Source organism: Pygocentrus nattereri, chromosome 16 (genome assembly GCF_015220715.1).
Source record: "Pygocentrus nattereri isolate fPygNat1 chromosome 16, fPygNat1.pri, whole genome shotgun sequence".
Lineage (NCBI taxonomy): Eukaryota > Metazoa > Chordata > Actinopteri > Characiformes > Serrasalmidae > Pygocentrus > Pygocentrus nattereri.
This window is the reverse complement of record NC_051226.1, coordinates 1,482,915-1,507,810: the sequence shown is the minus strand read 5'-3', so window position 1 is coordinate 1,507,810 and position 24,896 is coordinate 1,482,915. Positions and strand designations below refer to the sequence as shown.

General features: G+C 41.7%; 1 protein-coding gene across 3 annotated transcripts in view; it reads left to right on the top strand.

The window, feature by feature from the left end:
* The window catches only part of gabrg2 (gamma-aminobutyric acid type A receptor subunit gamma2), a 103,786-nt gene that overhangs the window by 41,611 nt on the left and 37,279 nt on the right, over window positions 1-24,896 (top strand). For all 3 annotated transcript variants that reach the window (XM_037545850.1, XM_017722247.2, XM_017722246.2), the window contains exons 4-6: window positions 797-1,017; window positions 1,663-1,745; window positions 5,817-5,954. In XM_037545850.1, the coding sequence (XP_037401747.1) occupies window positions 797-1,017; window positions 1,663-1,745; window positions 5,817-5,954 (442 nt within the window). The remainder of the gene's footprint in view (window positions 1-796; window positions 1,018-1,662; window positions 1,746-5,816; window positions 5,955-24,896) is intronic.

The window sequence follows — 24,896 nt, the reverse complement described above, 5'->3', positions numbered from 1 at the left end:
TAAAAATGTAATCATTTAATTCCTTTTAACATCATTTGAAAATTTCAGCGAATTTTTCAGCTAAAGAAATGAGCCAAAATGACAATATGTTGCTTTGCATTAAAGCTACAAGTTTTTTTCTTTTTCCTCTAAAATGATCATTTTCTGTTAATAGAATAGATTAGAATAGAATAGAATAGAATAATTACTGCAATATCAGTAAAATATATACAGAATATCTAGTACAGCAGAAACTGAGCACATTACACTGATATTGCACTGGCATCCTGAAATTTACAGAACTGGCCATAAAATTCTCCTCCTAACTTTTCAGTGTGTTCATGGAAATTCCCCAGATTATACTGTGACCATTACAGTGATTATTAATTACACTGAGCAATTACAAAATGTGATGATTTTGGTTCCTGAAGGAACACTGGGCCTTATTCTCCAGTATCTTCCTAAGTTTGTTCTTAAGTGTGTTCTTGAAAGAGGTTCTAAGAAAGTCTCCATCAGATTCAAGACAGCGCAGAACTGTTCCCACCTTTGTGCTCCTGAGTGTGTGTAGACTCTGTTCTTACCTAAGAACAAACCTCAGATTTGACAGAATCTTCATCAAAACTACATAAGTGGGTTTAGGAAGAAATGCCTTCATCAGAATGTTTGTGAACGAGGCTCGGTGTTAAAAACGAAAAGTCCAAAATGTTTTAAAGGTGACCTGATGTAAAGTTTCTGTATGAAATAGACAATCCTGAGAACCTAGAATCCTGAGATCCTTGGAGCCCTGATTTAAACGCCTTCTTCTTCCTCCTGGCAGGAGTACACCATCGACATCTTCTTCGCTCAGACCTGGTACGACAGCCGCTTGAGATTCAACAGCACTATGAAGGTTCTGCGTCTGAACAGCAACATGGTGGGGAAGATCTGGATCCCCGACACCTTCTTCCGCAACTCCAAGAAGGCTGACGCCCACTGGATCACAACGCCCAATCGCATGCTCCGGATTTGGAACGACGGGCGGATTTTATACACTCTGAGGTAGAGAAGATGATGAAGAGGAGGTCTTTGTGTGTTCATGTAGTTAGGCGGCTGAGACACAGCGAAACTTTCACGCTTCAAACTTTAGTTGCTTGGAAGTTGCATGAAACTAAATTTCAGTCAAGTCACGTGACATAACGTGTTCAAAAACTTGATTTCTTTTGAATTGCTTCATGCAGCTGTTAGGTTGCACCAAAGAAAGGCAGCATGCATCTCTCAACATGCAACTAGTTGCATGAAAGTTTCATGGAAAGCCAGTCTGTCCTTGATTCTCTTGTAAAGAGGGTCGTAATTTGCATTGGCGTAAAAGTTGGCAGTTAAATTAGCCACCCGGTCGATTAGTAGATATTCAGCATTAATTTATTCTTGACGCAACTTGGGGCTAGTAGCTTGGCTTGCATGAAACAGCTGCATAACTGCATAAGCACAAGGACAAAAAGAAGCCCATATGGAATTAAATCAAACCGAGAGTTTTAGACTCTAACCCCAAATAAGGACGTGGTTTCCTGTGATTAATTCCATTACTATGCCCACTTACATGGGCGCGATCCAACACTGCAGACTGAGAATATGTGTGTGTGCTGTAGTGAAATGAATCTTGGCCTGTGTTGGAGATGTAATTGAGGGAGTTATTTCTGTCTGTAGGTTGACCATCGATGCCGAGTGCCAGCTTAAACTGTATAACTTTCCCATGGATGAGCATTCCTGTCCCCTGGAGTTTTCAAGCTGTAAGTCTGGCCATATGCTCTCTATCTATTCCCACCTCATGTTCTGTTCTTCTCTCGCTCTTCCTCTCTCCTCCTCGACCTCCCCTCCGTTGCCTGCCAAGAACACAGCACTTTAACACGCGGATAAAGACGTCGCTGCTCTTTCCACCAGAAGCAAACATCCTAAAAGATACTGTGTGATTAAAACTGGATTTTCAACATTTCTGCATAGTTTAGTGGTTTAGATGTAAACTGAACGGTTCTGAGTGGTTCGCGGTGATACACTCGGTTCTAGATAAACTTAGTCAGAACTGTTCATAGTGGTGGTGATAGGAACCAGGCACCCCCCTCTAAAAGCTCCTCGCAGAAAGTTAAAACTGCGTTTTGTTAGTGACCAGCAATTTAAAAAAATCTAAATTATAATATGTTGCTTTCCTTTAAAGTTACATTTGTTTTCTTTTTCCTCTAAAAGTACCATTTTCTGTTAGTAGAATAGAATAGAATAGAATAGAATAGAATAGAATAGAATAGAATAATTACTGGAGTACCTGGTAAAAATCCAATATATCAAAAACACATTACACCAAAATTAAACTCATGATAAATCTAAATCTTTCAACTTCACTCTGATAAGAAATAAAAAAGATCTTTAAAAATAAATTTTAAAATAAAATAAATTTTAAAAAAGTTATTTCATAACTGTAAATTTAGAGGTGAGGGTTTTGGAGCAGACACGGCCCAACAGAAAGTACCCTATAAATGATAGTTTTGTCTACCACTGTTATCGGAACAAAACCTTGTATCTCCAAAATGGTCACTTTACAGGAGGAGGAAAAAAACCTACTCTACTTTTAATGTAAGTCAATGGAACCAGATGTCTTTCCAAGTCTGGGCCGTTTCCTTTGGACCATTCATCATGAAACTTACAGACAATGTAAAGGGCAACAGGCTTTTTCAAACTACATCAAAAACTGAAAAAATGACTCTTTAAGGTGGAAAGGAAACTTTGAATAAGAAGCCAATTTCAGCTTCGTAGCTCTTGTTCTGAAGCTGGATGTTCTAAGAAGTTCTACTTCAGTTCTGTGAGCCACTGAGTACTTCAGTAGTTAATGAGCTGCTACTTTTATACTTGTTTTCTTTGTTGGAAAAGTTAGTATTTCAGTGCGGTTCCAGCAATGTTCCTGGAGGACGGGTTCGGGGTTCTCCTCCTCCCGTCTTCAGAGCTTCTTCTCCTTCTGCTGCCTGCCAGCAGTGTAGCTCTTTAACATGCTGATAAAGACCTCAGTGCAGCAGAAACCCTCCCGCGCCTCTGCCTTCGCAACGCGAGGAGGGATAACGAAGAACACGTCAAACTTTCTCCTCATGGGCCGAACGAGACAGAAACAGACAGGAAACCTCTCTCTCTCTCTCTCTCTCTCTCTCTCTCTCTCTCTCTCTCTCTCTCTCTCACTGACTTTCTCTCTCTCTACCTCACTGACTTTCTCTCTCTCTCTCTCTCTCTCTCTCTCTCTCTCTCTCTCTCTCTCTCTCTCTCTCTCTCTCTCTCTCTCTCTCTACCTCACTGACTTTCTCTCTCTCTCTCTCTCTCTCTTTCTCTCTCTACCTCACTGACTTTCTCTCTCTCTCTCTCTATCTCTCTCTCTCTTTCTCTCTCTCTACCTCACTGACTTTCTCTCTCTCTCTCTATCTCTCACTCTGACTTTCTCTCTCTCTCTATCTCACTGACTTTCTCTCTCTCTCTATCTCACTGACTTTCTCTCTCTCTCTATCTCACTGACTTTCTCTCTCTCTCTCTCTCTCTCTCTCTCTCTCTCTCTCACTGACTTTCTCTCTCTATCTCTCACTCTGACTTTCTCTCTCTCTCTCTCTCACTCTGACTTTCTCTCTCTCTCTCTCTCTCTCTCTGACTGTCTCTCTCGCTTTCTCTCTATCTATCTCACTTTCTCTCTCTCTCTATCTCACTGACTTTCTCTCTCTCTGACTGTCTCTCTCGCTTTCTCTCTATCTATCTCACTTTCTCTCTCTCTCTATCTCACTGACTTTCTCTCTCTCTCTCTCTCTCTCTGACTGTCTCTCTCGCTTTCTCTCTATCTATCTCACTTTCTCTCTCTCTCTTTATCTATCTATCTCACTCTGACTTTCTCTCTCCCTCTTCTTTGCTCTCCTTTCTCTCTTTTCTTTTATCTCTTTTGATCTATCTTGCTTTCTTTCCTTGTACTTTTTCTTCTGATCTTTCTTCTCCTATTTATTGAGCTTCCTCTTCTTATTCTCATTTTTCTTTTGCTCTTTCTCTCTATTGCTCTCTCTTTCCTCTCTACTTTCCATGTCAGTCTGCATCTCACCTTCTCTCACCTCTCTCTCTTTCTGTTTTTCTCTCACATCATATCTTGACCTTCATCCTCTTTTTTCTTATTCATTCTTTCTCTGTTCCGTCTCCAATACTCTTTTGCTCTCTTCCTCTCTCTCCTGCACTTTCTTCTTCAGTCTCCATCTGCCCTTCTCTGTTTCTCACATTTGTTATTCTTTTTTGCTCTCTCTCTCTCTCTCTCTCTCTCTCTCTCTCTCTCTCTCTGTTTTATGGTAATCAGGCTGCTGGGGAAAGGCAGATGCTCTGTGGGACGGTCTCTGGGGAGAACTTCCTAAATAGCTTGCATGAAAAACGGAGGAGAAAAATGGGGAATTCATATCCGTAAATACAGCACAGAGGGGGAACGTGCTTAAAAAATTAATGAGCAACTGCGGATGCTTCTCCTCATTCCGCTGCAGCTGACTTCCACTGGAAAGCCTCTGCACTCATACCTGCGAGAGCTCCGCGCTGTTAAAACTGACAGGCAGCCGATAATCCACAGCAGGCGGCTCCTGCAGGGCGCAGAGGGACTCTTTAACTGTCCATACTGTCTGTCTTGCTGGACTGATGCACTAACATCACTGCTGGATGTTTAATTAAAGCCAACATTAAAGGGCCGATATCCTGCATTTCCCTTTTATTCTATTTTCCACTTGAAGTCCACTTAGAACATCAGTGTGGCTGCAGAATCAGCACTCAGCATCACTTGAATGAGCAGTTGTGAAGTGCTGTAGGCTGAATGGGTGGGGCTAAACTGCTGTAGGCTGAATGGGTGGGGCTAAACGGCTGTAGGCTGATTGGGTGGGGCTAAACTGCTGTAGGCTAACTGGTGGGGCTAAACGGCTGTAGGCTGAATGAGTGGGGCTAAACGGCTGTAGGCTGAATGGGTGGGGCTAAACTGCTGTAGCTGAATGGGTGGGACTAAACTGCTGTAGGCTGAATGGGTGGGGCTAAACGGCTGTAGGCTGAATGGGTGGGGCTAAACGGCTGTAGGCTGAATGGATGGGGCTAAACTGCTGTAGGCTAATTGGTGGGGCGAAACGGCTGTAGGCTGAATGGGTGGGGCTAAACGGCTGTAGGCTGAATGGGTGGGGCTAAACGGCTGTAGGCTGAATGAGTGGGGCTAAATTGCTGGAGGCTGAATGGGTGGGGCTAAACTGCTGTAGCTGAATGGGTGGGGCTAAACTGCTGTAGCTGAATGGGTGGGGCTAAACTGCTCAGGCAGAATGGGTGGGGCTAAATCGCTGTAGCTGAATGGGTGGGGCTAAACTGCTGTAGCTGAATGGGTGGGGCTAAACAGCTGTAGGCTGAATGGGTGGGGCTAAACAGCTGTAGGCTGAATGGGTGGGGCTAAACAGCTGTAGGCTGAATGGGTGGGGCTAAACGTCTGTAGGCTTAATGGGTGGGGCTAAACAGCTGTAGGCTGAATGGGTGGGGCTAAACTGCTGTAGGCTGAATGGGTGGGGCTAAACTGCTGTAGGCTGAATGGATGGGGCTAAACTGCTGTAGGCTGAATGGGTGGGGCTAAACTGCTGTAGGCTGAATGGGTGGGGCTAAACTGCTGTAGGCTGAATGGGTGGAGCTAAACTGCTGTAGCTGAATGGGTGGGGCTAAATTGCTGTAGCTGAATGGGTGGGCCCTGGAAGCCAGTGCAGTTTTTTATTTATTTATGTTTTCCTTCACTTCAGCTGACAGAGCTCTTCAAAAATCTCCTGACTTTATTTATTTGTTGTTTTTTCCTGCAGACGGCTACCCCAAGGAGGAGATTGTTTACAGGTGGAAGCGCAGCTCCGTGGAGGTTGGTGACATTCGCTCATGGAGGCTCTACCAGTTCTCCTTTGTGGGTCTGAGGAACAGCACGGAGATCGTTAGGACTGTGTCAGGTAGTGTGTCTGCTTGAATTTGCTGGTTTGTGCAAAAACAGAATGCCAGGCTGGAATTAAACGCAGTTGTGAAAAACTGTTAGACAAAATGACTAATTAATTAATCTCTATGGTAATTTACAGATTAATGCACATCTATAGCAGTTTTCATTTGTGCCAAAGGGGGCGACAAAGTGTTAGTCACAACAAATGAACATTCAATTAAAAGTTTCACTCCCCGCTGTGTAAGATAATGAGAGCTAAGTCTGGCATTTCTCATCAAATGACAGTCAAGAAAGCCTACCAAGCTTCACATGTCGATTCATGTGAGTTTTGAGTCTCTGAGATGCGAGTCTGAATTAAGTCTTGAGTCTCTGAGGCATGAATCTGAGCCGAGTCTTGAGTCTACGAGGTGCAAGTCCAAGTCAAGTTTCAAATCTCTGAGGAGTGAGTCTGACTCGAATCTTGGATGTCTTAGGTGCAAATCTGAATTGAGACTCAAGTCTCTGAGGTGTGGGTCTGAGCCAAATCTTGAATCTCTAAGGTGTGAATCTGAGTAAAATCTCAAGTCTCTGAGGTGTGAGTTCAAGTCTGTAAGGTCCGAGTCAGAGTCTCAATTCTCTGAGGTGTGAGTGTGAGTCTTGAGTCTCTGAAGTGCAAGTCTGAGTCGAGTCTCAAGTCTGTAAGGTCAGAGTCAGATTCTCAATTCTCTGAGGTGTGAGTTAGAGTCTCTGATGTGCAAGTCAAGTCTCGAGTCTCTGAGGTGCAAGTCTGAGGTGAATCTTGATTCTCTGAGGTGCGAGTTTGAGCCGAATTTCAAGTCACTGAGGTGCAAGTCAAGTCTTGAGTCTCTGAGGTGCGAGTTTGAGTCACATCTTGAGTCTCTGAGGTGCGAGTTTGAGTCAAATCTTGAGTCTCTGATGTGTGAGTTTGAGTCACATCTTGAGTCTCTGATGTGCGAGTTTGAGTCACATCTTGAGTCTCTGATGTGCGAGTTTGAGTCACATCTTGAGTCTCTGAGGTGCGAGTTTGAGTCACATCTTGAGTATCTGATGTGCGAGTTTGAGTCACATCTTGAGTCTCTGAGGTGCGAGTTTGAGTCACATCTTGAGTATCTGATGTGCAAGTCAAGTTTGAGTCTCTGAGGTCCAAGTCAAGTCTTGAGTCTCTGAGGTGTGAGTTTGAGTCACATCTTGAGTCTCTGAAGTGCGAGTTGGAGTCAAATCTTGAGTCTCTGAGGTGCGAGTTTGAGTCACATCTTGAGTCTCTGATGTGCGAGTTTGAGTCACATCTTGATTCTCTGAGGTGCGAGTTTGAGTCACATCTTGAGTCTCTGATGTGCGAGTTTGAGTCACATCTTGAGTCTCTGAAGTGCGAGTTGGAGTCAAATCTCGACTCTCTGAGGTGCAAGTCAAGTCTTGATTCTCTGAGGTGTGAGTCTGAGTCAAGTCTATAATGTGAGTCAGTCTTTCGTTCTTGAAATTTTATTACTTATTTTTATTATTTTATGTGCCTTTCACTGAATATAATTCGCTTTGATATTTAAAGAACATTTTCAGATTTGTGTTTTGCTTGTCCCAAACCACCATTTCAAACACTTTTTGTTGATTTTATAAAATCCTGCTCTGTGTGAATACGTGCTACAGTGATGTGTCTGATAGTTTTAGCTTTGACCTGCTCCTGACCATATGGAGAAACTATTCCACTCCAAGTCCCAATTTACGTTGAGAAAAGTAAAAACCTAATTTTGGTCTAAAAGTTCTCAAAGAGCTCTTTGTGTACATGAAGATATTTATTTATTTATACTCTTTACTTCCACTCTATGAGCTCCACCTATATCATAAGTCTACTATACAGGTGTATAACCACAGACTGTAGCTCATCTGTCTCTGCCCAGTTCATCAGCAGTTCATCTCTAACTCTGGAGCCTCAAAAAACAAATGGGTTTCCAATAAAGTGGACAGGGAGTTTATATTTCATAGCAGTGATTCATTAGAATTTATCCCTAATGCCTAGTAAGATTTTCTTTCATAGTCACTCAGGTCCTAGATATTAACCAGGTAAGTGTAAGGTACAAACTCTTAATTTATTGTTTCATTAGTATTAAGTGTCGTCAAGGTCTGTCCGAGTCCTGGTGACCATATGGATTGTGTTTCTCCAAAATGCTCTATTTGGACCTTCAGGCTTCTGAATGGCTGCTTCATGATTTCTCTCATTATATCCTTTCATCTTGTAGCTGGCCATCCTCTTTCACCTTCAGCTGTTCCAGCCATAATGGTCTTTCTCAATGAACTGGTTCTTCCTAACCCATGTATACACTACACTCTCAGAAATAAAGGTACTAGACTGTCACTGGGTCTGTCCCCCTCATGACACTGGGGTGGAACCCTCAAACCCTCATCTCTGTACCTTCAGTCAGGGATCATAACTGAACCATAATCCACTGAAATGATCTGTTCTAAGCTGGACTGACTCCACACACCCCGCCTCGCCTCCAGGCTTTTACTCTACTGCTCTGTTTTAAAACATTTGGTTATGAAAAGGAACAAATACCAACTTTTCACCTGGAGAACCTGATTTAAGCTCCACAATCAGACCTTAGAGCCACTGTAGAACCTTGTACCTTGTTGTTATACCTTTGTGATGATCCAGCTCAGAATTCCAGCTCAAACCCTTCCTGAATCTGTAGAGCTGCCCTTTCCATTCCATCTCCTTCTCATCACGAGACACTCATATCTGGAGTTATGAGCCTGTGAAGAGGGGCTGAGATACACGTCATCTGCCTCTCACCGTGTGGAGCTGCTGGATTCGTGTGTCCGTCTACATTCTGTGTGAAACTGACCGACAGACACTCAGGAAATCACTAAGGACTGACCGTCACGCCAGAAACCCTTCATTCTTCATTCAGTCCACATCGGAGACTCGTGTGAAAAGGCGTCAGAGAGTTTCCAGCTGCTGAAGCTGCTGCAGCCGGTTTGGAAAGCAGTGATGAAGATAACGGAGTGTTTAGATATGAAACAGATGAAAATCATATTCTATGAAGAACCTTTAGAGGAGAGATTAAGAAGAGAGGAACAAATTGAGGAGATGCCCTCAGATCACAGAGGGTTAATATTAAATAATAACATAGCTTTTGTTATCATGTCAGCTTCTTGCTGGCATGTAGCAGGAGAAGCATCTCTTCGTCCTCTGCACCATAAATTAGAATTGAAATGGCTGTGACAGAGACAGAAGGAACTGAGGGAGACAGAGTCAAAGACAAATGGAGAGAGTGATAGACAGAGATGGGGGAAACATCTGCTGCTTTAATGACCCACCAGTAAATCGCACTGTTTGATCTCTGGAGAAAAACACAGGAGCTTTAAAACTCATTCATTTGCCTAAGAGTCTCCACAGCAGTGTGTTTACCAGAAGGAGCGTGTAGGTTTCCATTCTCGTAAAGCTGACAGGTCCAGTCCGAGAGACTTGTGGAGAAAAAGCGATAAAGAGCCGTGCAGTGAGGCAATTTGCTTAAATGGTTATTGATTGAGGAAGAAATGGCTGAGAGATAACAACACTGAGCTGAACAGGCTGAGCACATGCAGAACCCAGGAGCTGCTCTGCTGAGAAATGTAGATTCACTTATATAATTTTATATGATTCAAAAACAGACTCCAGTAATGTGAGAGAGGCCCTTTTCACATGAAGTGGAAGTGCATAAACGCTGGGTAAAGCAGTCTTGCCATTGCCTTATGGACAGTGATTAACCTACAGGCGTTCGTTTCACTTCAGCTACCACAGAAAGGCGTGTCACTTTATCTCTGTCATAGTTGCCAAGATTTGAATTCGAGGATATGTCTAGAACTGTTGGAGAACCACTAGAACACTGATCAATGTGGGAGTCCAGGCTAAATAAAGAACATAAATAGGGCATAAAGGACATAAAGGAAAAATTCCTTTACAGCTGTCAGAGCACAGTAACGTCAGCGAACGTCAGAGCGATAGATCCATAGATATACACACCTATATGCCGCGTTGGGTCCATCCAGGCACGTCAGCAGCACTTGATCTTTTTGAGGTGGTCAACATCATTGCTGGACTGCATTCGGTACCACTACAGAGCGGCAGTTTAAGAAAGATACTGTCCAAAAATTCCACCATTTCAATAATATTGACTCAGAAAGTGGGATAGGATTATATAACAGAGGGAACGCAGTGATCCATGCTCATGTCTGTGTGGTGGTTATGTAGATATGGTCATGTGGTTGGTGAAGCTCAGAGAACCTGCTGATGTGATTGTTTTTTTTTATTTTATTTTATTGTTATGTGTATTAATATTAGAAGTGATTCACTCATTGATGGATTTGCTGAATTGTGCGTTTCTGTTTCTCGAGCTAAACACAGTTTTTATCATCAGGTGCAGACTGAATACTGTCCTGTTGGTCTGAACGTTAATTATCACGATCAGTTATTAAAGTCATGAAAGCCGCCGAGAGCAGCAGAGCAGCCTGGATTAATCTGAGTCTGGGGATTATAACAGGGCAGATTAGGTGAAGATGGGTGGAGTAACAAGAAGTAATACAAGTGAATTTGCTCACAAGCAGATTTTGACCATTCCAACATTCCAACATGCAGACGTGCAGACGCATCGCCTCACATAGAAAACGACAGTCAACGCGGCATCTAGGAATGTATATATCGCTGCTGTCGGTACAAAACCTTGTATCTCCATTTTTGCCATTTTTTAGTTTTTGACCTAATTTAAAAGCACCTGTTACTCTTTACATTGTGTGTAAATTTCATGATGAATGGACCAAAAGAAACGGCCCAAAATGACGTGGAAAAACGTCTGGTTCCATTGACTTACATTAAAAGTAGAGTAGGTTTTTTCCTTCTCCTGTAAAGTTACTATTTTGAAGATATGAGGTTTTGTTCCAACAACAGCGATACATGGATAAATCAATAAATGGTCTGAAGCGCCACTGTAGACATTTCACACAAGCACAGAACGAACAGCTACTCCCTGCTGAGTACTTCTTTGCTCTGTCTTTGAAAGAAATGTATCATTTAGTATTGCAAGTATGCAAGTCCACCAGAGAGGAGACCCCGGGGAAGACCCAGGACACGCTGGCGTGACTATATCACCCAGCTGGCCTGGGAGCGCCTCGGAATCCCCCCTGGAGAGCTAGTGGAAGTGGCTGGGGAAAGGGAGGTCTGGGCCTCATTGCTTAGGATGCTGCCCCCACGACCCGAACCCCGGAGAAGCGGAAGAGGATGGATGGATGGATGGATGGATGGATGGATGGATGGATGGATGGATGGATGGATGGATAATCTGAGTAATTATTGGTGCAAATCATGCATTGGAAAGAATTTAAATAGCTTGGTCATCAAAGGGTTAAAGCATGAACTGCAGGTTAACGTTAGTCAGCAGCGCTGAAATTCTGACTCTGAGGTTCTTTGACTCCGTATGACAAAGTTTATTCCTTCATTAACTGCACAAACTCGTTTCTTCTCTGATCATCGTCAGCTGACATGCCACTGACACTGAGACGAGGCTGCTTTTGGTCAATCTCGAACACTTGAATGAGCTGTACGCGCTTTTCTCATGAACACTGTTACTGTCATTGCTTTAGCAGATGCAGTGTTACCCTGCAGCGAGACCTTCCCGCAGAAAAGTAATGAAAAGCGCCTGTTCTCCTCATGTTGGAGCTTTCTATTCATTACTGCATTAAACAGTCCATTTTAGTCAGTACCTACAAAACTGTGCTAAAGCAAAATCCACATTCACTTAATTTGCAGTCAAAACAGCCATTAAGCAAAAGTTATGATTTTACAAGTAGTATAAAGAAGAGAAAAATCAAAAGAGAAAAAAACAGGAGGTTCCAAAACTGGAGTCCTTAAAAAATGATTAAAAGCTACAGCAGGGCTCCTAACAACCACCTGGAAGGGCTGGTCGACACTGACACTGCCCCCATCAGATAAACAGCGCTGAAGGCTTTGATCTCTCTCTCTCTGTCTCTCTCTCTCTCTCTCTCTCTCTCTCTCTCTCTCTCTCTCTCTCTCTCTCTCTCTCTCTCTCTCTCTCTCTCTGTCTCTCTCTCTCTCTCTCTCTGTCTCTCTCTCTCTCTCTCTCTCTCTGTCTCTCTGTCTCTCTCTCTCTCTCTCTCTCTCTCTCTCTCTCTGTCTCTCTGTCTCTCTCTCTCTCTCTCTCTCTCTCTCTCTCTGTTCAGAGCTATTCTTAGTTTTGACCTTCTGTGTGTCGTAGCATGCGGCCGTGCCGTTGTCTGTGTGCGTCGGTCTGTGTGAATCTATTCAGATTCGGATGCCCCGAGACATGAACACACACACACACACACACACACACACACACACACACACACACACACACACACACACACACACACGTCATCCAGCCTGCACAGAGAACAACACAGCTGCTCTGAATGTCTTTTTCAACTTGCATCTCCTCTCCATTATAACAGCTGCTGTAGATGAGCTGTACCTTCAACTCAGTGTAGAATTCCAAAGAGGGGTTCTAGCTTCTTTAACCCTCTTAGACGAGAACATACATACAGCACTGTGCAAACGTCAGAGACCAACTTTAATTCATTATTTAAGACTTCATACTAAAGTATTTATATTTCCAGAGATCTTTATGAGTAGATTAGATATAAGATCATCCAGAGGTTCAGGATCCTCGTAGAGTCGACTTCTCACATGCGCACGCTGAAGGAAGATGGTTCTTCAAAGGTTTGGTAAAGACAATGGTTCTATACAGAACAATGAAGCATCTGCATGCTTAAGCAGTTCTTTGCATGGTGGATTTGTTCTTCAGACTGATGGAGAATGTGTTGCTCCTGATTCTATAAAGCACTGAAAAAGCTTGGCCTATTGTCGAGATTGTACCAATAAAATAACCCGTTTTGATGCTAGAACCACCTACATCACGTTCTGTATCAGTCTGAAGAACAGGTTCACCATGCAAAGACCAAGTAAGTCATTTAGATTTTTCTACGTTGTTTAAACACAGAAGTGGCTCTTTATATTGTGTTAAATCATCGTGAAGAATGGACCAACGAAGATGCTAAAAATCACTTAGAATAAAATCTCTATATATTAACCTACATTTAGTGTAAAGAACGTCTTGGAGACTAGCCTTATAAACTGTTTATGAATGGTTTTATGGTGATTAGAGAGAATGACCTCAGTAAAAATGTCATTGTTGCCCTTTTAATTTTAGTTTATTTATTAATGATTTTGAGGTCTATAAGACCTAATTAATGGCCATTAGTAAACTAATTTAAAGCCAGGCATGAACCCTTTATGAGAGTAGTCTTATTTTAAGGTGGTACTGAGTTTTTCTGTGAAGATAGGGAAGTAGAAGAATGCAGTGCAGCTCCATCCGTTCCTCACTCCCACCCTCACTCTGTAGCTTCATGTATGTGTCTCTCTCTCTCAGCCAAGCAGTAGGAGTGAGAGAACAACACTGACTCAGACAGGATCCCCCACAACACAGCTAAATACCAATTACACTCGCCCTCTCTCTCTCTCTCTCTCTCTCTCACTCCCTCCTTCTCTCTCTCTCTCTCTCTCTCTCTCTCTCTCTATCTCTCTCTCTCTGTCTCTATATCTCTATCTCTCTCTCTCTCTCTCTCTCCCTCTCTCCCTCTCTCTCTCTCTCTCTCTCTCTCTCTCTCTCTCTCTCCCTCTCTCCCTCTCTCTCTCTCTCTCTCTCTGTCTCTCTCTCTATCTCTCTCTCTCTCTCTTTCTCTCTCTGTCTCTCTCTCTCTCTCTCTCTCTCTCTCTCTCTCTCTCTATCTCTCTCTCTCTGTCTCTCTCTCTCTCTCTCTCTCTCTCTCTATCTCTCTCTCTCTCTCTCTCTCTCTCTCTCTCTCTCTCTCTCTCTCTCTCTCACCCTGTCTCTCTCCTGTTCTGTCTCACTCCTGTGGCAGAGTAATCAGGCTGTAATTAATACCTGGACAGTGATGCCCAACCTGGTAAGCCAGAAACTAATGTTGCCATAGTTACTGCAGTAACCTCCCCCCCGCCCCCCCTTCAAATCCATGCTCTTAATTTTACGATGCTGAACTTCTGCTAGGATTGTATTGCCAGTATCTGTTTGTTTTACCTTAAATAAAAAGCATATCAGAGTGACTGGTTAATTTTTGCTTATATTAATGCAAACAGTAAACAAACTTAATGCAAATAGTAAATACAAACTTGCAGAATGCATGGCCACAAAATCTGTCACACATCATACAATGCATAGATTTACTGTATAATCCAAATGTGCAGAGTATATACAGCAGTACAGACCAGTTAGGTATGACTCTTACTACGGCGACACGATTAATCACAATTTCATTGTCATCACGATAATGTTTCCACAACAGACACATCTTTAAAAGCCACAGTGGTAGGATGGATTTAATTCTGTTACATGTGTGCGGCATGTTAGAGATGCTATTGTATTTACAATCATTTTTTAGGAGCTTTTATAACAGCAACAGGCTGCTTGAGGTCCAACCTTCTTTGAGAAGAGAGAGTGATTTAACCACTCAGGTATACAGCCGAGTGCATAGCTCAAAAACTGCTGTCCTGTGTTCGCATTTCCGGAATTGTGTGTCAAATTTGTGAAGTACAACAAACTTGCATCTCCATAACAATCATATATACAGGCATGTATATTGTGTTCTGTTTGGTCAGCAGTGGTTTGTGTCTCTTTCAGCTTGTCATTTTTGCTCAGTGTCTCTCTTATTGTGGACTCGTGCACGTTGACCTTAACCGAGGCAAGTGAGGCCTGCAGTTTTTTTAGATGTTGATCTGGGATATTTGTGACCTCCTGCATGAGTCATCAATGTGCTCTTGGTGAATTTTGGGTAGGCCAGCCATTCCTGGGAACGTTCACATGCTGGCTCTCACTGTGGTTCGCTGGAGTCTCAGAGTCTTAGCAATGGCCTTGTAGCTATATACACACACACACATATATATATATGTATATATATATATATAATATATACTGTTTACTACAGTTTAATTATCATAGTGATCAACAGCAATAACAAAAGCATATTGTAATTTTATGTACATTTCCTTTCACTCAATCATTATATGGCAATATGAATTTGTTGTTGTTGGTACAGTTTTGATTTACAGAAAGACATTTTTCGCCATTATTTAAATTTCCACAAATGGTCAAATGTTAAAATTGCAGCTTCAAACATTTATTTATATTTACAATACAGAATGTGAATGTTATTGCACGAGGTTAACTTACTATCCTGTCTAGGCCTATTAGACCAAAGCTCTTTATATTGTGTCGTGTAATATATTAGTATATTGATTGATGTATTTAGATTTATCACAAATTCAGCTTCTCATGACAACCAACATGATTATTTGAGATTTAACAAAATGTGAAATAAATAAGTGCACTATTTGAATATTTAAAATGTTTGAAGACTTGGGGAAAACCTTTAAGAATGACCCGGTCTGATCAGAGAGATCAATTTCAGAACCGATCCATGCCTGATTTAATGGGCCAGTATCAGTTATGTTGGTCCCATACTTACATAATTGTATTAGAGTAGTTGAGCAAAATGAAAGTAATAACTCTCGACTTCAGAGGGTTAATAAAAAGACGAGAAGAGTGAAATTGCTTCAGTAGCAGCTGAACTGCCTGTGCTTTTGGACTGCACCCCAGAGTCTGCTGTCTGCACCAGGCCGGCTTGAAGAACATTACAGAGACACAAGCGCAGCCAGCACACTCTCATAACAACACAGAGCGTTCAGACAGTCGTGACAGCGCTCGGTGAAGGCCTGCATCGCTGTCACGGCTTCAGGTGGAGGGATATAGAAATGTGAAGTCTTATGGCGGTCAGGCTAACAGGATTTAGGTGCTGTGGACCTCATAGTGCTGCATTTAATCTCCATAACACCCACCTATTCCCTCTGCGCTAAGAGAGTGAAATACTGCAGATTTGCGAGGTGAGGTAAGGCATCATCTGAATTCCAGTCTCAGAAATTACAGATCAGATATACAAGCTGATTAATGATGGTGATTCAGCCTTAATCACGGCCAGCAGATACTGGTGTTCAGCCTCGTCCCTCACAGACAGAGATTTCTCCAGATTCTCTGAGTCTTTAATGATATTCTGCACCGTAGACGATGGAAAGCAGAAGCTCTTTGCTGTTTTATGTTGAGGAACGTTCTTCTTGAGTTGTTGCTCTATTTGATGGTCCAGTCTTTCTCAGAGTGGTGACCCCTCCTCATCTTTACTGCTGAAAGTCTCGCCTCTCTGAGATGCTCTTTATACCCAGTCATGCTACTGACCGGCTGCCAATCAACCACCAGGTGTTTTTAGCAATACACACTTTACTCTTTTGTTGCCCCTGTGCCAACTTTTTTGGAATGTGTTTCTGGCATCAAATTCAAAACGGATATTTATTTTTAAAATGATACGTTTCAATATTTAAACTTTTTTGTTTTTTTTGTAATTTTTAAAATTAATTACAGGGTTTGGATGATCATGGCACATCATAGCATATCATTGTATTTTATTTTTCTTTATATTTTCACAGCATCTGAACTTTTTTGGCAACAGGGCTGTGTTATCAATTCAGTAACAACTATAAATTCAGCATCTATTCTAAAACTGACGCATCATCTCTGTGTTTATGGGAATGAGTTTTAGGAGTTAATCAGTTGTTACTGGGGTTTGTATTTGTGATCTAAATCCGTAACTGTTAGAAATGACTGCTTTTCTCCGATACGTGACGGACTGATCCTTTTATTCTAATCCAAGCCATTAGCCCTGTGCTCAGTTTCTTACGGAGGAAGATGATTGCTATGACAACCAAAACAAAGAGTGTGTCCCGTCTCCTGTGAGATCTGTTAGCTGTGAAGCTCGTCTGACGTCACCGTCCTTCTAACACCTTCTTCATCTGGAGCTTTTTTCTTCTCTCCGTGATGGAGCATTGAAAGCAGTGCGAGATGCTTCCTGTTACATTCACTGCTGTCCTCGATTCTGAATGCTCTCTCTCTCTTCTTTCCCTCCCTTTATCTTATTTCTTCCGCTCTCTCTCTCTCTCTCTCTCTCTCTCTCTCTCGTTTCTCATTTTCTCGCCTTTGCTTTCTCTTTTCTTTCTTTGTACTTTTCTTTTTCTGTTCCTCATTCCTGTCTATCACCTGTTCTTTCCCCTCATCTCTTGTTCTCTCTTTCTGTTTCCAATCATATATTCTCCTATTCTTTCTCTTCTGCCTTGTCTTTCTTCACAGTCTCTTTTTCTGTTCCTCTCTCTTTTCTTGTCTCCTTTTTTTCACAGAATAATGCAGATCAGTTTTATTTCTCTTATTCGAATCACTACATTAGTATTTTCTTCATTTTACTCACAGTATGGATATGAATATGCTGCATATGCTGTGTATGAAACCAGAGCTTCAGCCGTCCATCCTCTCCTCTGTGTCCCCTGATGATTTTGTGTTTCTCCGCACTGAGCCTCCAGTTTTTCCCAGCCAAAGCGAGGAGGTCTGTCGCTTCCCTTCGCTAATTAGATCTTGTCTTTTTGAAATGCAGATTATCATTTTTTTTCTTCTCCTTCCAGCACATACGGGATTACAGTGTGTTCATCAGCACTGTGATTGTTCTGGAGATAAGCTTCCTTCAAAACACAGAGTGCAGGATTGGTGGAGGATCGGTAAAGATTAAGTCCAGCTCTGGGTGGCAGCTGAATGCCAGCTTTGATAATCAGCGGAATCCAACTCCGGTGCTCTGGGTGGCAGCGGAATAGCAGTTCTGATAAGCATCTGAATGGCAGCTTAGGTGCTCTGGGTTGCAGCTGATGCCAGCCTAGGATGGCAGCCAAATGCCAGTTCTCATTGTTAGCCGAATGCCAGATTTACATGGCAACTTGATGCCAGCTGTAGGCCTCAGCTGAATGGTAGCTTAGGATGGTAGCTAAACACCAGCTCTCAATACAAAATGAATGCCAGCTTTAGGTGGGAGCTGAATGCCAGCTGTAGGTATCAACTAAGTGGCAGCTAGGCATGGCAGCTAAACACTAGCTCTCGATGAAAGATGAATGCCAGTTTGAGACGTCCTCTAAATGCCCGTTTTTGTTGCTAGATTAATGTCAGCTTTAGACGACAGCCTAATGCCAGCTCTTACTTCTAGCAGAATGTCTTTAGGCTTTAGGTGGCAGCTGCATGCCAACTGAAGGTCTCAGCGAAATGGCAATTTTGGATGGCAGCTTTACAGCTTTACTGAATGCTTACACTTAGTGGCAGCCTAATGATACCTCTACCTCTGAATGCCAGTTAGGTCTGCTTTATATGGCAGCTGAATGCCAGACCAGGTGTTCTTGGTGGAAGCTGAATGCCAGCTCTTGGTGGCAGCCTAGTGACACCTCTGAATGCTAGCTAGGGTTACAACTGAATGCCAGTTTAAGATGGCAGATGAATGCCAGCTCAGGTGTTCTTGGTGGTAGCTGAATGCCAGCTCTGTGGCAGCTGAATGCCAGCTCTTAATTACAGCTGAATAACACCTCAGAGTGCCAGGTGAATGCCAGCTAAATGGATTTAAGGGGTTAAAGGGTGACTATATCTACAAATGCCAACTAAGCCAATGAATTAAAGCTGCTGAAGTAGTCGGTTAGCGTGATCTCATCTGGAAAAAGTATGCTGTGATCTGCTCCTGCCCAAGACTAATTACAGCAGTTTATAGGCCGAGAAAACTTCTCCCTGCAGTCAGCACTGTGGGCTCAGCCTGTATAATATGCATGTGCATGTATTCTCACACATTGGCCCCACTGCTTACTCCAAAGTGATGTTTCAGCAATTCCACCATCAAATAACCCCCATTCCTCGCTCCAAAATGGGGCGAAAATTCTTATTTACGGGTGTAATCTTGTTGCGGCGGAGGAGGCAGGAGCCATGTTATTTGCTTAATTCCATTCTCCCCGGAGTCCTGTGGGTTTAAACCATGCTCAGCTGATAAATGATCTTTGCAGCCAAGTTATTATTGCATTCCATAACTCTATAGGAGAAGGAGATTATGATGGAGAGATTTGTTCGTGAGAGAACGATGTGAAATCAACATTACTATGCTGTACTCCATATCTCACCGCCTCCTAAACCTGGGCTGTTTAGCACTACGTCATAGTGGTTGGGCTTGGCCCAGAATAAATAAGAGGACGAGAATAATATTGCTGTTAGAAGCACTGGGCCTTATTTATCAAAGTTGCGCACATTCAAATCTGCTGGTAAACTGAACGTATGTTTCGCTATTTATCACTTTTGTATCTGCACAATCAAACTCCCTCAACAACATCGATTCGAGCTCAGTCGTTTACAGTTTGCAGTTAAATTTCATCAGTCACTGTCAATTTCATCACGCTGTAATAAAACGGCAGGTTATTCAGGCTGATATTGTGAAATTAATATGCAAATGTGCAGATTTAGAACTTTACTAGTTATTCATTCCGTTGTTATTCATTCATAGTATTAACAGGCATAAGCTTCATGCTCAGATTTGCAGTTAGGGCAGATTTAGCTCCCAGAAGATTATAATGCCACGCTCGATCGTGAAATAATAACGAGTAGCCTGACGATTATTATCAGACTGTTTCATGGAAGACTTTGAAACTTTGTGAGTGCAATGAAAGCTGTTGTTTACATGCATACTAAATAAGACAAATGTGAAGACTATTAGCATTTCATAATACATTTCACATAATTACAATTTACCACCCAAACCATACTGCGGCCATGCAACATGCCTGTGGCCAGAGAGTCTCGGGAGGCGCCGCTCCCAGTAAGGAGAGACATTTGATGCTCATGTTGCTGATGTGAACATGTGTTATTGGTGCCACTCCGTGCTGGGCTGCAGGGTATCTGGTGCAGCATTAGTGACTGATGTTAGGAGAAAGTGTGTGGCTGTGGAAAGTGGACAGTTCTTTCTCTCTTTCTTTCGGGTCAAAGAAAGAACAATCACCTTTAAAGTGCAATGTTTCCTGAATATTCTTCGCTGATGCTGCCTAGTTTGGCAGACGCCAGAGCAATATTGACAGATGTATGTATATAATGTATATATCCATTTCATTTATTTTTGCACAATTCTTTTTCATTTAGTTTCGTTATCCAGAACCATTTTTAATGTTAAGGTGTAACCCAGAATAATATGCCACAAAAATAAGTTAACCTAAGGATTGAAAATTGTTTCATTTGAAAATACATACAGTTGCATGCAAACATTTCCAGCCACACTAAAAGTGTCTAGATATTTTAAAGTTTTTTTTTCCTACCATTTCAAACACATTTTCCACATCAGTAGTAGAAAAAATTCTACGTCCACATGAGAAAACGAAAACATCTTGAAAAGGCTTGCATGAGCACGCCAGCCCAATAGGAGGCGATAACACCTCATCAAAGATGTCATACACCTAAAGAAGAACATCAAATACAGAGCCAAAAAGCTAGAGCAGAGATTTTCTAACAACATGACAATAAACATTTACAAACACTGTAGCTGTGCAAACTATCAGTTTGTCACGCAGATTAAAATCCGGTTCCTGCCAGAAAATAAAAGCTTTAAAAAGCCAAAGAAAATCTAGCACTTGCTGTTTGGTTGTTTCCATCGCTGTGGCACATTTTAAAAATATCCACACAGTCCTGATCAGGCAGAGAAGCTGAGATTCATAGCTTTTCATCTCACTGGAATCACGTAATCGTTACTTGGTTAGTGTAGTGGGTAACACCTCTGCCTTCTACGCTGTAGACTGGGGTTCAATCCCCACCAGGGCAGCACCCTACACTATACCAATGAGGGTCCTTGGGCAAGACTCCTAACACCGCCTTGGCCTCCCTGTGTAAAATGTTCAAATTGTAAGTCGCTCTGGAAAAGAGCGTCAGCCAAATGCCATAAATGTAATGTAATCATGATTTTTTTTTAAATATGAGTTTTGTTAATGATCATTAAGTCACATCTGTTTAGAATCATTTAGGCAGTTTTGATATTTGTGGTGGACGCCACATGTAGAGCTGAGTGTAGGACATTTTGACACCTCTGCGCTGCTGTTTAATGGAAAAGTAAAGATCAGTTCAACTACAAACAACGTCAACTCTCAAATCACTGAGCACAGGAAAACCCCGTCAGTCATATTTCAGTTCTGCATACTTGGCGAATAATAACAGCTGCAGACGTACATGAGTTGACATTAACAGTGAGTAAGAGAACGTGTTATTTCAGTGTTTTCAACAAGCTGCATATTGGCCGTCAACATGAAAACCCTAGACAGCATCTTCAAAAGAAATGATATTAGTGAAAAAGAGCACCAGTGCGTGAATAAACTACATTTTCAAAAATATCTGGATCTGTTTGAACAGAGCCTAAGGGTAAATAATGAGCACGTGCTCTACAGAGAACACACTGTACTGTTCATTTACTGAAGTAACACATTAAAAAATGGAAAAAAAATGACAAAGCATGAAACGTGGCCTTTACAAAGTTTTTTATTTTCTATTTTTTCCAAAATGTTAATATTGAAATTGTACAACCATAAAATGTTCCCTGTTCACTTGGAAAATCAACTAAATCTGTAAATTGTCACTATCAAAATGCATGTTTTCTGCAGGTTAAGTAAATGTTTGTGTTTTCATGTAAAATATGATGATTTTCAGCATGAAAAGCTGTTCAGAGCTGCGTTTGCTGGTCATGAACTGATGTGTTTCTAAATTTCAAAACGACATGAAATAGTCACGACTGACACATCGGGTACAGTTCACTCGAGTTAGGCTGGATTTGTTTGTGACAAAATGGAACGTTCAATCATTAGTTTTAATAAAATAAACATAATTACTAAAGTCCAAATCAGTTAAAACTCCCAAATGTGTTTCAGCTCTGACTTTGATCCAGTTCAGTGGATATATTAAATACTGAAACCAGAAATCGTAATTAAAAATTAATACGATTTTTGGTCCGCATTGCTCACTGCTGCGGCGCATTACCCAAAATCAGACGTTCTTTCCCCGAAGCAGAAATAGTTTTTGAAGGTCCCGTGTGGATGAATACCAGAATTAAAACTCAATCTGATCGCCTGAGGTCCTCCTGATGTGAACGCCCTGTTCTGACAGATGGAGTTATTTTTAACCCATCCTCCTTCTTTTTGACAACGTTCTTCCTTTTTATGGTTTGAGGGGCTTTACGGAAAAAAAACGGGGAGAGGGGATTGAGGGAAAATAAGATCTTGCCATCTACCACCGGAGGAGTCTGTGAGAGCTCTCCTGGTGTGTGAAGATGAAAGGTGAACAGTCCTCATTTTTTCCTTTTTTTTTTTTTTTACACCTCCACCATTTGTTCCATTAGGAGGAAGCAAGCTGACAGATGAGATCTCCAGGCAGATCCAGGCTTTGAGGTGTTGCACTGCTTTCTCATTAGGGAAAAAAACTAAAAAAAAAAGAAAACAGCTCTGGGCTGCTTTGATGTCGTCGAGCTGGGAGAGAGAAAAGCAGGCGAAGATGATACAGCTACTTCAGTCAATCCTCCGTGCGCTCTGAAGGGGCGAATGGCAACGCGCCGAGCACTGATCAATATTTCATTTGAGTGAAAAAAGGGAAAAAAAGTCTGAAAGACACTGTTGGAGCTGCAGACGGGAAGCCATGTTGCCTCAAAAGCATCAAAATACTGAGAAACGGATAATCAATGAAATGTGTTGCTGTTAATGGTGGCTGGAAATATGGTACAGAATGTTTGTATTGATGCCAGCATGTCTTGTCTGCATAATTAACTAGTTAAGATGTAAACAGAGCAGTTCTGAGCGGTTTGGTGTGAAACTCTGTTCTAGATAATCTTACAGAGTCAGAGCTGCTCCCAGTGGTGGTGATGGGAACCAGACGTCCCTCTAAAAGCTCCTACAGAAAGTTCCTACATGAACTGGTTCTGAATTCATTGCCTGATGACTGAGACGCTGTTTTATGAGAGCTTAGAGAACTTCAACTCCATTCATGGTGGAGGGAGACATGCAGGGCGCTGTGCGGCAAAATAGTCCCCAAAGAAAACTCAGTATTCCAGATTTTCCACTGTTTTCCATCATCAGCATTCCAGATAAGCTCAGAAGACTCGTGTAGGTTCTCTGGTGGTTCTGGATGGTAAATAAAGTGTCTATATCTGTGTTGTAGTCATGGCGACGCCTGGTTCCCATCACCACCACTGTAAAGACGTCTGAACCACTTCACACCAAACCCTCTGAATCTCTCTGATTACACCTCACACACTGAGTTATGGAGGAATTTGAAAAATGAGTAGAATTGCCTTTGAACTCCAGTGGGCCAATAGGGTCGGCAACATGAAGATATATTGTTCTTTTCGTGATGAATTACATCACAGTGTGCTTTTCTGGGTAACCGGCAGTGAGAACATTAGTGGTAGTAAATCAGAATTATTAGAGTAAGAAATAGTGAAAGGTGCTCATGAGGAGCTTATAATCACTGACTCATGCTATCCTGACCTGGAGGGAGGATCTGCTTTTATTTCCTTCCTGAACCTGAAAAGGTGCTGGATTAAACTCCATGGAAAATCAAACTCACAGCTTGATGACAAACTATTAATAAATAGGAATATATGGTTTCTGGGGTAAGATACACTTGTCTGGGTTACTGTTATGGATACAAATCATTTTAATATCAATTCAAGTCACGTTTATTGTCACATCACTTTTAAACAGGTGGTGGAAAGTGAACTGAGTGAAAATCTTAGGTCCGTAGCCCCCTTATAGAACTAAAATAAAACAAAACAAAACAAAAAAAAAAAAAAAAAAAATATATATATATATATATATATATATATATATATATATATATATATATATATATATATATATACACCAACTCTGATATAAGGTCTAACAATAAATAACATTACAGAATGATATAGATATTGATAAGCCAGTTTTCTTTTCTCTTCTTAACAGGGATCTCACAGAAACAATTTTGCAGCAGCCTAGTAACCACCTGGGATAACAGCAACAGCTTATTAACACCTTAGCGGCTACCTGAGATACCTTAGCAATGGCTTAGTAATACCATTGCAACCACCTGGGACACCATAGTTATTTAATAGTGTATAGTGCTGATAAACACTAAAACTAAAATATGACACTTTAATTGAGCCCAGCCACATAACATCGACATAACCATGCCAACAACATGTCAAGACAGGTTAAGTAATATATCCGTTGTCATAACATACATTCATTTGCAGTGATTTGCAAAGGTTTTTCAGGGCTATCCAGGTCCACCTGTTGGTACCAGCATCAGGGTAATCAGGGCTATCCAGGTCCACCTGTTGGTACCGGCATCAGGGTAATGAAAGAGAAGAAAAGAGTAAAAAGCGAAAAAAACAAACAAAAGAGGAGAAACCAGAGTTGAGCTCTAATCTAGTAGACGGAGAAGAAAAGAGAGGAGAAAGAAACATTGTGCTGATTTAAGAAGAAACGAGAGGGAAAGGCCCTCAGCTCTCCTTTGAGGGGTGTTTTGGTCATTTTCGTCAATTTTTTTATTTATCCTTTCTTTGAGTCGTGACTTTCTGGCGTCTCATTTTTTTTTTTTTTCCTGCATTTTTCACTCCCACTACCATTTTTACTATTCAGAGGGGTGTAATTCCATCTGTCACCTGTGCGTCCAGGTGGCGCAGTGGTAGGGCACTGGCCTTTCAAAGCCAGGGTCACTGTTTTGAATCCAGCTGGGAGTTAATTCACTCCAAATTACTTATTACATCCCATTATCCTGTAAGAAAAAACAAGAAGGCGAATAAACGCATCCATAGTTTTGGTTTTAATTTATTATTTTCACTTATTTTCATTTTTTAAGACCCATTCTCATGCTGACCGTTCTGTGACACATTTTTTTTTTTTGGTTAAATTAAGCAAAAGTTAAGCAATAGCTTAGCAACCACCTGGGATAATGCCACAAACTACTACTCCTGGGTC